Consider the following 13,985-nt stretch of genomic DNA (forward strand, 5'->3'; position numbering starts at 1 on the left):
AAATGGAGTTGAGGAATGCATGCTTAACCTCCACTCCATTCCCTGTTAATGGTACTGCTAGAAACAGACTTCCACACTCAGGTTTTTCTGGTGGCCATGGAAAATGTCCAGACTATGAAAGGAGTGGTGATCAAGCATACACTCCATTTAACCCCTTAGTGACAGAGCCAATTTGGTACTTAATGACCAAGTCAATTTTTACAATTCTGACCACTGTCACTTTATGTGGTTTTAACTCAATCAGCGGGATCCGTTGAAGCGTTCCAGAGATTGTTTTTTCATGACATATTGTACTTCATGTTGGTGGTAACATTTCTTCACTATGACTTGCGTTTATTTATGAAAAAAATGGAGATATGGCAAAAATTTTCAGACTTTGAATTTTTATGCCCTTAAAAATCAGAGAGATAATTCACACCAAATACTTAATAAGTAACATTTCCCACATGTCTACTTTACATCAGCACAATTTTGGAAACAATTTTTTATTTTGTTAGGAAGTTATAAAAGGGTTAAAAGTTGACCAGCGATTTCATTTTTCCAACAAAATTTACAAAACCATTTTTTAAGGACCACCTCACATTTGAAGTGAGTTTGGGGGGTCAATAAAACAGAAAATACCCCAAAGTGACACCATTCTAAAAACTGCACCCCTCAAGGTGCTCAAAACCACTTTCAAGAAGTTTATTAACCCTTCAGGTGCTTCATGAGAACTAAAGCCATGTGGAAGGAAAAAATTAACATTAATTTTTTTTTCCCCCCCACAAATTTTTTTTTTGACTTTGGAACCAATTTTTTTTATTTTCACAAGGGTATTAGGAGAAAATGGACAACAAGATTTGTTGTGCAATGTCTCCCAAGTACGCCGATACCCCATATGTGTGGAAAAGCCACTGTTTGGGCGCACGGCAGGGCTCAGAAGGGAGGGAGCACTGTTTGACTTTTTTGAACGCAAAATTGGCTGGTATCAATGGTGGCGCTATGTCGCTTTGTGAGACCCCCTGATATACCTAAACAGTGGAAACCCCCCAATTCTAACTCCAACCCTAACCCCAACACACCCCTGACCCCGATAACAACCCTAAAAGACAGAGAACATATTGGTAGTAATTGTTTACCTCTGACCTGCGGTGCCACGACCCCTATGCGCATTTCGGCTTGAGTGCCTTCTTCCCGGAAGGTGGCACTCTAGCCGAAATGCGTGTAGTGGCTGTGGCACCGCAGGTCTAAGGTAAACAGTTACTACCAATATGTTCTCTATGCCTATAGATTCCTTTACCACTTTTTGATGATTGCGGATTTAGTCCCCTTTCATACTTGGCACATACCAGATATAGATACTTATGAATGTGTTTATGCTTTGGGCACCTTGAACTTCCCTCTGACCTGCGGTTCAACTAGTCCGGTATCTTTCAGTGTCTTATCATCCCTTTGTATTACGTGTATCGCATATCATTTTTTATATATGGTTTTTCCAATAAAGTATTACTTTTTATTGACCCCAACTCACTTTGGCCCAACTCTAATGGAAAAATGGAAATATATTTTTTTATTTCATTTTTTTTACCTAACTAAGGGGGAAATAAAAGTGGGTTTCAGTTACTATTTTTTTTTTATTTTGATCACTGTGATAGACCCTATCACAGTGTTCAAAATGAACCAATAGGAAAAATGTCCTATTGTTGCCGGCAGATCTCGGTGGGCGCACTAAGCATACGCCCGCCATTTTCTCCTAGAAGAAAACGCCGGCAGCCTGGGGGACATCACAGGGAAATGCAGGGACTACGGAGGTACCGGGGGGGGGGGGGGGGGGGGGAAGGAAATCGGGGGACCCTACTTCTCTGATGTGTGTTCACATCAGAGGAGAGAAATTAAATGGAAAATCTGACTTTTTTTGTTGCGATCGCTGTTATACCGTTAATAATGACGATCGCATCACCGGTGTCGGTAACAACTGACCCGAATCATGTTCTCTCTGGGGTATCCGCTACCCTTGGTAGCGGAGACCCCGGAAAAATTCCGACTCAGGGGGCATTATACACTTATTCCACACTGCCGTTAAAAAGTGGCACTGTGGTTTAAGTACCCTTAACTGCTGCCGTTAAAAGGCGTATCGGCGGTCATTAAGGGGTTAAATGGAGATTGAGGCAGAGCAATAATGTGTTTTGGTCTAACAGAGCCCGAACCTTGCAATTGCCAGGGTGTGCAAGTAATCAGATTCACAGGAGCAGCAAGTTACCTTCTATCTGAAAGGCAGGGGATAACTTGTGATTTTGGAAACAAATCTTTTAGAGGGTAAAAGCTGTGCAAACGGTCCAAATTTTCATATGACTTGCAATATTATTAAATATGATCTATAGATCTACATCAGAATATACTTCAAGGACTAAGGCATATCAAATATTGTAACAGATTACCTTGCTTGTATGTGACATCATAACAGAAGGCACCAGGAGAATCAAGCACTTCAGGCCCATGAAGAAAAATTTCACAACAAAGTCTGTTATACCCACAACCCACAAAGCATCCCAGAACTGCAAAGGTCCAAGAGCTGGATTCATAAAAACCAAGCTATAAAAATAAAGAGGGTAAAAAGAAACAAAGTAATGTAACCTGGAAATAATAAAAAGACTTCCTAAAACATTCTTGGTATTATAGAATAACATTGGCCAGAAGTCTAAGTTTTTATTTGAGAGTGTGGGGGGGGTACTTCCAACTCCCATGTTATACTACAAGTTACTAATCCAATTCCCTCCCTGTTCCTTCTTTGTCAGAATGGGATTTAATTTACAAGAATAACTATATATGTATATACTGCAAATATAAGACGTACCTATAATAAAGTGCCTGAGATGAGAAGCTGTAATACAAAAGCACTGAGCAGCCGGCCAAAAATATCAGGAGCCAGACGCATTGTAATTTGGAATATTTATCCTATGAAACAAGTAAAAAAAAATGTTATATATCTATCATTGATGGCATGCTCTGTGTATGTAGATGAAAAAACAACAACTCTCCATTAGGGTGTTTGCACTCAGTTCTTGTAGTAGATCGGACCCCCCTCCAGAAAGGGCTCGTGCACACAACCGATTTTCTAGTACGAGTGGTATCCGTGTTTTTTTTCTCTCCACGTCCAAGAAAACCTGATAGCATTCTGATCAGAATAATCAGACTGTTTTTCTCGGATGTAGAGACATCGGTACTGTGAACCTACCCTAAGGGTATGGTAACATTTTTCCAGCAGACAAAAATAATATTTAAAGCCAAACACACTTCCGGAATTGCACCTTTTCTCTGCAGTTTTGAAAACCTAAAGTGTTTTTTTTTTTAGCATTTACTCATCGTTTCCGGATCCCATTTTGAATTATTTTTTATGCTGCCTTTTTTTTATCCATCTTTTATTTTGTGTGTGTAATTCAAGGGTCTTTTATGATCATTTTCTAGATTTTTTTTTAAATTCTATTAATCAATGAAGACCGCGCTAGCATTTTTTTTTTACACAAAAACCCTCACAAAACACTCAAAGAGTCACCGTCGCATCCTCCGGACATCATTAACGTCCATTCTAAAATATTGAGCGTCTTCTCATCAGAAAATGCCGGAAGAATGTACGGGACTTCTTTTAAAAGCTCAAAAGCCTGAACATATGAATCGGTCCATTTTTTTGAGTAGCTATTTATTGCTTTTTCTGCTCTGGAAACACACACACAAAAAAGAAGAAAAAAAAAAAGACAAATTGTGAACATAACCTGAACACGCTAGAAAGACTTCATTTCTTGTAAAAAAAAACAAAACAGTTTGCTTACAATTTAAAAAAAAGCAAACAAAAAAAAAAAAAAAAAAACACTTTGCTTTTCATATATTCAATCATTTGATTTCTCTTCAGGTTTTGAAAAACACCTGGAAAGAAACAAAAAAACGCACCACAATTCACTTCTTTGAAGCAGCTCATATCAAAACACTTGAGGGGAAAAAAAAAAAAAACCTTTTCCCAGACTGCCTTAAATCATGATTTCACTCCACAGACTCCTAATCTTCACGCGTTTGTGTCAGTAATCCTTATCCATGATCTTACTTACTCTTAGGAAAACCTGATTTACAATGCTTTTGTTTGCATACAGAAAAGTTGTTAGCAGGCCAATTCCAACAGTAATGCCTAACAGAAAAAAAAATAAAAAGAAGTTAGAATATAAAACACAACAAAATCTGTTAAATTAACGGCCCTCTATATGAAATAAAACGTCAAAATTAAATCCGGCAAGCTGGTTGCATGGCACATTGAAGGTATACACCTGTGAGGTTTTCCGACCGCTGTCAATCATTCCAGAAAGGACATGTGAACGGAACGGTGCGACTCATCACGAGAACAGCACCAAACAGTAATTTCATTGAATCTGGGGATTAACTGTGTTAATGGGCATCCATCACCAGGTTTTTCCACCTAATCTAAGAGAAGCCTAATGTAGAGACAGAGAACCTGATTCCAGCAATTTGACAGGTACAAGGCTGCTTGCTGCAGTTTTGATAACCACCTGTTGATAAAATTGATGTCATCACACTACAGGACTTGCTGCTTAATGCCATGTAGTCCTCCTTTCTCTGTATAATCCCACCGCCACCAATTATTGGCAGCTTTCTGCCTATGCACAGTGTACACAGAAGGCTGTCAATCATTGGGTGGTGTGGATGACATTATACAGAGCTCAGTATTAGAGAATTGGCAGATCCATAGAAGAGAATAGTTTTAATCAAAGCAACAGCAACCAGTAAAATAAGCAATAGATTGCTGGTATCAGGGTCTCTGCCCCTACATTATTCTGCTCTCTAAGGTAGCAAAAAGCTTGTGACAGATTTTCTTTAATCTTCTTTAAGCAGAACAAAACTAACTACAATGTGAGTGAAAGAAAAGGAGACCTACCGGTTAGGTGCTGAACAATGAGTTTGGCACTAAAGATTAAAATATATGGAAAGCTTTTATCCAACCACTGATAGACATGCAGGACCTCGGAGATGCTGTTTCCATGTTCTCTTGGGTCTGTGTTATTTGGATCGTTATGCCCCCCCACATCACTGGCATGAGAGTGTGTGTGACCAGGTCGATTCTGAATCCGTATGGTTGGTCTGGCATGCCTTGGGCCGGATCTTGTGCCACTTTCTGAGTGTATATTTATTGCTACATCTCCAGAGATGCCGGAGCCCTCGGCGGGTGAGCGGTTAGCTGGGAGAGAAAGGCAGGGCAAGCCATCACCATTTCCCGTCTGATGGGCATGTCCAGCGCTTGTCTGCATGATGGCGGTCCTCTCTTCTTCCAACTTACAAGCCTCACTGCTACATTTCCTAAAATGGAAAGAATACATGATAACACAGTCTAATCCACAGGAGCCCAAATAAGAAAAGAAAACTTTACTAAAAAGAAGGACTCCCAAACTGGTAAAATATGTTGTGGAGCCTAATTTTTAGGTCATTGTCATTATTTTATATTTTACTTTTTAATACTATTGTGGGAAAGTGTAAAGCTAAAAAAAAAATAAATAGTTTTCATTTTTTTCATATATTTTAAACCGCACAAAGGTCCACTAAAATTAAACCCAACAGGTCCTGCTCCCTCCTGACAATCACATTGCTACAACAGGAGGACAACATGCTGTCTGTGCCCATCCAGCTCTGTGTATACAGTGATCAGGAGGGCAGAGGTGGTAATACCCATTTCTGTATTCGTTATGTAGGGGATGCAGGACCAAAACTAAGAAAAATAAGGACATCTCATCATTACACAAAGAATAGATCGGCCTGTGGCAAAGTATTTTGTAGCCCTGATAATATCACAGGCATGAAAATATTAGTATTGAAAGATCCTAGAGAGACCGAAGATTCTGGGACAATGTTTGACACTCTCCGAGCGCTAATAAATGAGCCACATGCTTTATATCTTCACCTGTCCTCCAGACCTTATGGCGAGACCATAACCATGGATCAGACCTCCATCAGCGGACAATAAACTTGTCATACTTTTCTAGGAACTGCTTCAATGCTAAATGGCACAACTGTTCTCTCTCACTTCCATATAGATAGTTCTGCCTCAATCATTTGTCTTATTACTGCTGTAATCTATGTTCTGTTGTAAAGAAATATGTGCTGTATTTTCAGTTAGCCATTGAAAGGCATCAACCACCAATATTTGGTCTTCCAGCAGGCTACCAGCTACCTGCTCCTACACAATCTTCATGCAGCCAATGACTTTGCAAGAACAAATCAAGAACCTTCTTGCAGAGTCACACACACACCAATATGAGGTTTCAGAATGATAGGATGGTCAGCAAGTTGTTGATCATCATTTGTCCAACTCATTTTGGCATGTAGGGCAGCACCATTCCTAGAGTGTGATGAACATCTCTGGTCAGGTAGTGCTCTGGCAGTCCTAAAGCTGGCAAGTTTAACCGCTATCCCAGCCCTTATTTGCACACTTTTGTGTGTTTAAGTATTATTGCTCATTGAAATGTGCAGTCATCACTAAAGGCACAAATGTGGGTCTGGACATGCACGTTTACGATCGCATGATCAGATCTGTACAAGTCCTGAAGCCTTGACGTGGAGATTAAGGCTATGTGCACACGTTGCGGATTTGCAGCGTTTTTGGCCACACAGATTCACATCAAATCCGCAGTGTAGTGAACAGCCAGTGTTAATCTATGGGAAATGGAGATTTGTTGTGCACATGCTGCGGAAAAATCCGTGCAGAAACGCATCTATTTTTCCGCAGCATGTCAATTCTTTTTGCGGATCTGCACCCATTGACTTCCATTGAGTCAGGCACATCCGCAGCAAAATCGCGGATTTGCTGCGGATGTGGGTGCTAGAAACGCTGCAGATCGGGAGGAGGGAAGTGTGTGGGTGGAGCTATGTGCGTGTATGTGTGTGGGAGTCTGAGTGAATCTGTCTGTGTGTGTGTCTGTGTGTAAGCAGGCATCGTCCGATAGGACTACTAATCCCATCTGACTATGCATGCTACAGTGACACCATTAGCCTATGATGGGACAGTAGTCCCATCATCTGGCTAATGTGTTGAATGTTTGAAAAAAAAACAAAAACAACACACACATACAGTACACATATAGTACATACTTACCATATACACCTAATCCCCGAAGCCATCGATCATCTGCAAATAAAATTAAAATAATAAACAATATACTCCCTGTGTCCGCCGTAATCCAATTAATAACGAGTGTCCCACGACGATCTCCTGTGGAGAGCTGTCACAACAGCAGATGAGACTGCTCTCCGGTGATACAATGACGGAGATAATCCTCCTCACTGCATCACTCCGCCACCGACAGGTCACCTGAGTTCACCTGTCACTTGCGGCACTACACCGTGAGAATTTTTTCACGGCTGTAGTGCTGCAAAGTGAACTCCGATGATACACTGCGGGAGAGTTATCTCCGGTCAGTGTGTCATCGGAGGCCCTATAGAGTGGTCACATCTGCTGATGTGACCACTCTATAGCGGAGATAGTCGTCGGACTACATCGGAACAGGGAGTATTTGTGTTTTTTTTAGATTTTTTTGCAGGTGATTGATGGCTTCGATTGGATTAGGCTAAATTAGGATAAAAATTATGAAAAAATGTGTAGTGTTTTATTTCATTAAAATACTTTTTCTGGCTGTTTTTTAACCCATTAATAACTACAGGATTAATAATTGATAGGCGTCTTACAATCAACGGTGACATTAACCCCTTATTACCCCATATGTCACCACTACACGGCAGTGGGAAGAGAGAGGCTAAGTGCCTGATTGTCCCTAAGAGCATTAACGCCTGCTCGCTCATTCCTGACTGTCCCTTAGAGCATTAGTACCTGCCTGCTCGTTCCTGACTGTCCCGAAGAGCATTAGTACCCGTCCGCCAATTCCTGACTGTCCCTAAGAGCATTAGTACCCATCCGCACATTCATCACTGTCCCTAAGAGCTTCAGTACCCGTTCGCCCATTCATAACTGTCCCTGAGAGCATTAGCGCCCATCCCTGGCCATCTCTATGATTATTAGTGCCAGCCTGCCTGTTCCTCAACATCCCTATGATTATTTATGCCGTCCGCTTGTACCTATCTGTTTGTATGAGTATTACTGCCAGTCTGCCTGATCCTAGAGGTATTCATGCTCACACACCAGTACATGACTTGTTTTTGACATTTTCTCATTTGTATCTTCATTGTATTACCATATTTAGTATCTATTAGGAAAGATAATATCATTCCTATTATTCCTTATGATTATTATTTTCTTACTTCTATCCTCCCTGTCTGGTTTCTGGTGTGGTGACACAACAAAATTCATGATATTCAAGTGGGATTTTCTCTTATTTTCAACTATTGTTACATTGTGTGTGCATGTTATACTTTATTTGGCTCATGGTTGGTAATTTGGATAGCAAGAGCACAAGAAGAGGATTCAAAGATCCTCCAAAAAATAGCAAAAAACAGCAAAACGAGGCAGAGCTTCTTACCTGCCTAGGCCTCTAAACAAATGCACTATCAGGATGCAGTGGACCCATGTGGTTAAGATGGAGACAACACAGGTGCAGCATAACCGATGAGGCAGCCACTCTCAACCTACCAAACTAATGGAGGGGGTGGCTGCTTGGCACATTGCTGCACATAAAAGACTTGTATGTGGCGCTGTTCACACAATGGAGATGCACAGCATCCAGGCAAGCCTAGTAGTGACACCCTTCTATTAGATCAGGCGGGCCTGCCCAGCGCTATCCAAATGCACCCCATGTGAACAGACACCACAGTTTACAAGACAAAAATGGGCCCAACTGCACCCCGAAAAAAAGTGCAAAAAACACAAAAAAAATATAAAATTTTTTTTGTGGGGTATTAGTTTATACTTTGGCCAAAATACGCAAGCTCGTAACCCGCGTCAAGGGTCCCCACGCTTACGAGTCCTAATTCTAAACAGCAAGAGCATAAGAAGAGGATTCAAAGATCCTCCAAAAAATAGAAAAAAACAGCAAAACGAGGCAGAGCCTGATCTAATAGAAGGGTGTCACTACTAGGCTTGCCTGGATGCTGTGCATCTCCATTGTGTGAACAGCGCCACATACAAGTCTTTTATGTGCAGCAATGTGCCAAGCAGCCACCCCCTCCATTAGTTTGGTAGGTTGAGAGTGGCTGCCTCATCGGTTATGCTGCACCTGTGTAGTCTCCATCTTAACCACATGGGTCCACTGCATCCTGATAGTGCATTTGTTTAGAGGCCTAGGCAGGTAAGAAGCTCTGCCTCGTTTTGCTGTTTTTTTGGTAATTTGGATAAATAACATGGACAAAACAGAATTCATCATCTTTCCCCCATCTCACGCGACACCCCCCCCCCCCCCCAACGGACCTATCCATTACAGTAAATGGCTGCCCACTCTCCCCAGTCCCACAAGCTCGCTGCCTCGGGGTAATCCTTGACACTGATCTCTCCTTCAAACCACATATCCAAGCCCTTTCCACTTCCTGCCGACTTCAACTCAAAAATATTTCACGAATCCATACATTCCTAAATCAAGAATCTGCAAAAACCCTAGTCCATGCCCTCATCATCTCTCGCCTTGACTACTGCAACCTCCTGCTCTGTGGCCTCCCCTCTAACACTCTCACACCTCTCCAATCTATTCTAAACTCTGCTGCCCGACTAATCCACCTGTCCCCCCGCTATTCCCCAGCTTCTCCCCTCTGTCAATCCCTTCACTGGCTCCCCATTGCCCAGAGACTCCACTACAAAACCCTAACCATGACATTAGCCATCCACAACCTGTCTCCTCCATACATCTGTGACCTCGTCTCCCGGTATTTACCTGCACACAACCTCCGATCCTCACAAGATCTCCTTCTCTACTCCCCTCTTATCTCCTCTTCCCACAATCGCATACAAGATTTCTCTTGCGCATCCCTCCTACTCTGGAACTCTCTACCCCAACATATCAGACTCTCCGTCTACCGTGGAAACCTACAAAAAGAGCCTGAAGACCCAACTCTTCAGACAAGCCTACAGCCTGCAGTAACCACTGATCGACCAAACCGCTGCACGGCCAGCTCTATCCTCGCCTACTGTATCCTCACTCATCCCTTGTAGATTGGGAGCCCTCGCGGGCAGGGTCCTCTCTCCTCCTGTACCAGCTGTGACTTGTATTGTTCAAGATTATTGTACCTGTTTTTATTATGTATACCCCTCCTCACATGTAAAGCGCCATGGAATAAATGGCGCTATAATACTAAATAATAATATAGAACTCCCCCTGATGAACTTATGTTAAGTGACGAATTGTGTTAATGTCACCAAATCATGTATAGTGTCGATTCACACTAAGACACCGGCCGATGAGTTGCAGTGGTTGCACCTCATATGAGATCGGAACTCCCACTATTGCAGACCAGCATTGTGGCATATCAACAGAATGATGTGGATCAGTAAATCCATCTGTAAACTGGATGAGTACTAACTCTCATACACTGCTATTCTGCTTTGCCTTGAGCTCTGGTACCACCATCTGCTATTTGATAGATTGATGTAGTACCTTAGTGGGAAATCCGGCCAAACTGGTATGTCTGCATTTTTATGTGCAGCTACTTTGAAGTTTTTTATTGGCGATTCAAAAGTACACAGTCTACAGCTAATACTCTATGTATAATTATGGCGGATGAATCCTCAGTAAGTTACAATCTAGGGTGTAGCTCTATAAATTGTGCTTTATAAAATCTATCATAACACCCTGATGATTGGTTATAGCACTGGCATAACTTGTGGGTCCGAATGCAAAATCTGCCAACCAGGCCTTCAAATACCAACCACTGGTCTTTCAGAGTTTAGTCTTCTCATACAGGTGCTTCTCACAAAAACAGAATATCATAAAAAGTTAATTTATTTCAGTTCTTCAATACAAAAAGTGAAACTCATTATATAGAGTCATTGCAGGCCAATCAAGCACAGTGATACTGTTGTTTTTAAGCCAGGTATTGGTATTTTTGGCAATGTGGACAGGTGCCAAGTCCTGCTGGAGAATGAAATTCACATCGCCAAAAAGCTTGTCTGCAGAGGGAAGCAGAAAGTGCTGAAAGGCTATGTGCACATGGTGAGGATTTGTGTGCGGATTTTTCAGCACCGTTTTTGAAAAATCCGCAGATAAAACGCACTGGGTTTTACCTGCGGATGAACCGCGGATTTCCAGGTTTTTTTGTGCGGATTCCACTTGAGGTTTTACACCTGCAGATTCCTATTGAGGAGCAGGTGTAAAATGCTGCGGAATCCGCACAAAGAATTGACATGCTGCGGAAAATACAACAAAGCGTTTACGCATGGTATTTTCCACACCATGGGCACAGCGGATTTGGTTTTCCATAGGTTTACATGGTACTGTAAACCGCATGGAAAACTGCTGCGATTCCACAGCGGCCACCGTGTGCACATAGCCTAAAATTTCCTGGTAGACGGCTGCACTGACTTTGATCTTGATAAAACACAGTGGATTTACACCAGCAGATGACATGGCTCCCCAAACCGTCACCGATTGTGGATACTTCACGCTAGACCTCAAGCAGCTTGGATTGTGTGCCTCTCCACTCTTCCTCCAGACTCCGAGTCCTTGATTTCCAAGGTCTAGTGTGAAGTATCCAAAATCAGTGATGGTTTGGGGAGTCATGTCATCTGCTGCTGTAGGTCCACTATATAAAGACCAAAGTCAGCGCAGCCATCTACCTGGAAATTTTAGATCACTTCATGCTTCCCTCTGCTGGCAAGCTTTTTGGAGATGGAAATGTCATTCTCCAGCAGGACTTGGCACCTGTCCACACTGCCGAAAGTACCAATACCTGGTTTAATAACAACAGTATCACTGTGCTTGACTGACCAGCAAACTCGCCTGACCTTAACACCATAGAGAATCTATGGGGTATTGTCAAGAGGAAGATGAGAGACACCAGACCCAACAATGCAGACGAGCTGAAGGTTGCTACCAAAGCAACTTGGGCTTCCATAACTCCTCAGCAGTGCCACAGGCTGATCGCCTCCATGCTACGCTGCATTGATGCAGTAATTGATACAAAAGGATCCCTGACCAAGTATTGAGTGCCTTTACTGAACATACATTTCAGTAGGCCAACATTTTGGATTTTAAAATAATTTTTTCAAGCTGGTGTTATAAAGTATTCTAATTTACTGAGAAAATGACTTTGGTGTTTTCATTGCCTGCTCAGAGCAAGCGCCGGCAAGCCTGCAGCCCTGCATGTCAGATCGCTGATCTGACACAGTGCTGTGCAAAGTGTCAGATCAGCGATCTGACCCTATAACATGATGACCCCCGCCCCGGGGCAATGTTGTAAAGTAAAAAAAAAAAATTCCTAAATAAAGAAAAAAAATATATGTATATTGTTCCCATAAATAAATTTCTTTATCTAAATAAAAAAAAAAAAACGATAAAAGTACACATTTAGTATCGTTGCGTCCGTAACGACCCGACTTATAAAACTGTCCTGCTAGTTAACCCCTTCAGTGAACGCAGTGAAAAAAAAAAAAAAACGAGGCAAAAAACAACGCTTAATTATCATACCGCCGATCAAAAAGTGGAATAACACGCGATCAAAAAGACGGATATAAATAACCATGATACCGGAGAAAACGTCATTTTGTCCCGCAAAAAACAAGCTGCCATACAGCATCATCAGCAGAAAAATAAAAAAGTTATAGTCCTCAGAATAAAGCGATGCAAAAATAATTATTTTTTCTATAAAATAGTTTTTATCGTATAAAAGCGCCAAAACATAAAAAAAATTATATAAATAAGGTATCGCTGTAATCGTACTGACCCCAACAAAAAAACGGCTTTATCAATTTTACCAAACGTGGAACGGTATAAATCCCCCCTCCCCCCAAAAAAAGAAATTCATGAATAGCTGGTTTCTGGTCATTCTGCCTCACAAAAATCGGAATGACAAGCGATCAAAAAACGTCACGTGCCGAAAATAAAAACCAATAAAAACGTCAACTCGTCCCGCAAAAAACAAGACCTCACATGACTCTGTGGACCAAAATGTGGAAAAATTATAGCTCTCAAACTGTGGAGACACAAAAACTATTTTTTGCAATAAAAAGCGTCTTTTAGTCTGTGACGGCTGTCAATCATAAAAATCCGCTAAAAAAAAAAAACAAAAACGTTATGAAAGTAAAATCAAACCCCACTTCATCACCCCCTTAGTTAGGGAAAAATAATAAAATAAAAAAAAATTTATTTATTTCCATTTTCCCATTAGGGTTAGGGCTAGGGTTAGGGTTGGGGCCAAACGCGACATGGCGTCCGATCTCAATTCCAACCAATTCTGCGTTGAAAAAGTAAAACAGTGCTCTTTCCCTTCCGAGCTCTACTGTGCGCCCAAACGGTGGTTCCCCCCCACATATGGGGTATCAGCGTACTCACGACAAATTGGACAACAACTTTTGGGGTCCAATTTCTCCTGTTACCCTTGCGAAAATGCAAAACTGGGGGCTAAAAAATAATTTTTGTGGAAAAAAAATGGATTTTTTATTTTCACGGCTCTGCGTTATAAACTGTAGTGAAACACTTGGGGGTTCAAAGTTCTCACAAAACATCTAGATAACTTCCTTGGGGGTCTAGTTTCCAATATGGGGTCACTTGTGGGGGGTTTCTACTGTTTAGGTACATTAGGGGATCTGCAAACGCAATGTGATGCCTGCAGACCATTCCAAGTCTGCATTCCAAATGGTGCTCCTTCCCTTCCGAGCTCTGCCATGCGCCCAAACGGTGGTTTCCCCCCCACATATGCAGTATCAGCGTACTCAGGACAAATTGGACACACCTGAAGGGTTAATAATCTTCTTGAATGTGGTTTTGAGCACCTTGAGGGGTGCAGTTTTTAGAATGGTGTCACACTTGGGTATTTTCTATCATATAGACCCCAAATGAGAAATTGCTCGTCAACTTTTA

General features: G+C 41.7%; 1 protein-coding gene across 2 annotated transcripts in view; it reads right to left on the bottom strand.

Moving 5' to 3' along the window:
* Positions 1–13,985, bottom strand: part of RNFT1 (ring finger protein, transmembrane 1) — a 35,080-nt gene that overhangs the window by 17,959 nt on the left and 3,136 nt on the right. For both annotated transcript variants that reach the window (XM_069757205.1, XM_069757204.1), the window contains exons 2-5: positions 4,919–5,337; positions 4,080–4,156; positions 2,834–2,934; positions 2,418–2,571 (exon numbers count right to left, since the gene is read on the bottom strand). In XM_069757205.1, the coding sequence (XP_069613306.1) occupies positions 2,418–2,571; positions 2,834–2,934; positions 4,080–4,156; positions 4,919–5,337 (751 nt within the window). The remainder of the gene's footprint in view (positions 1–2,417; positions 2,572–2,833; positions 2,935–4,079; positions 4,157–4,918; positions 5,338–13,985) is intronic.

The sequence above is a fragment of the Ranitomeya imitator genome, chromosome 3, assembly GCF_032444005.1.
Source record: "Ranitomeya imitator isolate aRanImi1 chromosome 3, aRanImi1.pri, whole genome shotgun sequence".
Classification (NCBI taxonomy): domain Eukaryota; kingdom Metazoa; phylum Chordata; class Amphibia; order Anura; family Dendrobatidae; genus Ranitomeya; species Ranitomeya imitator.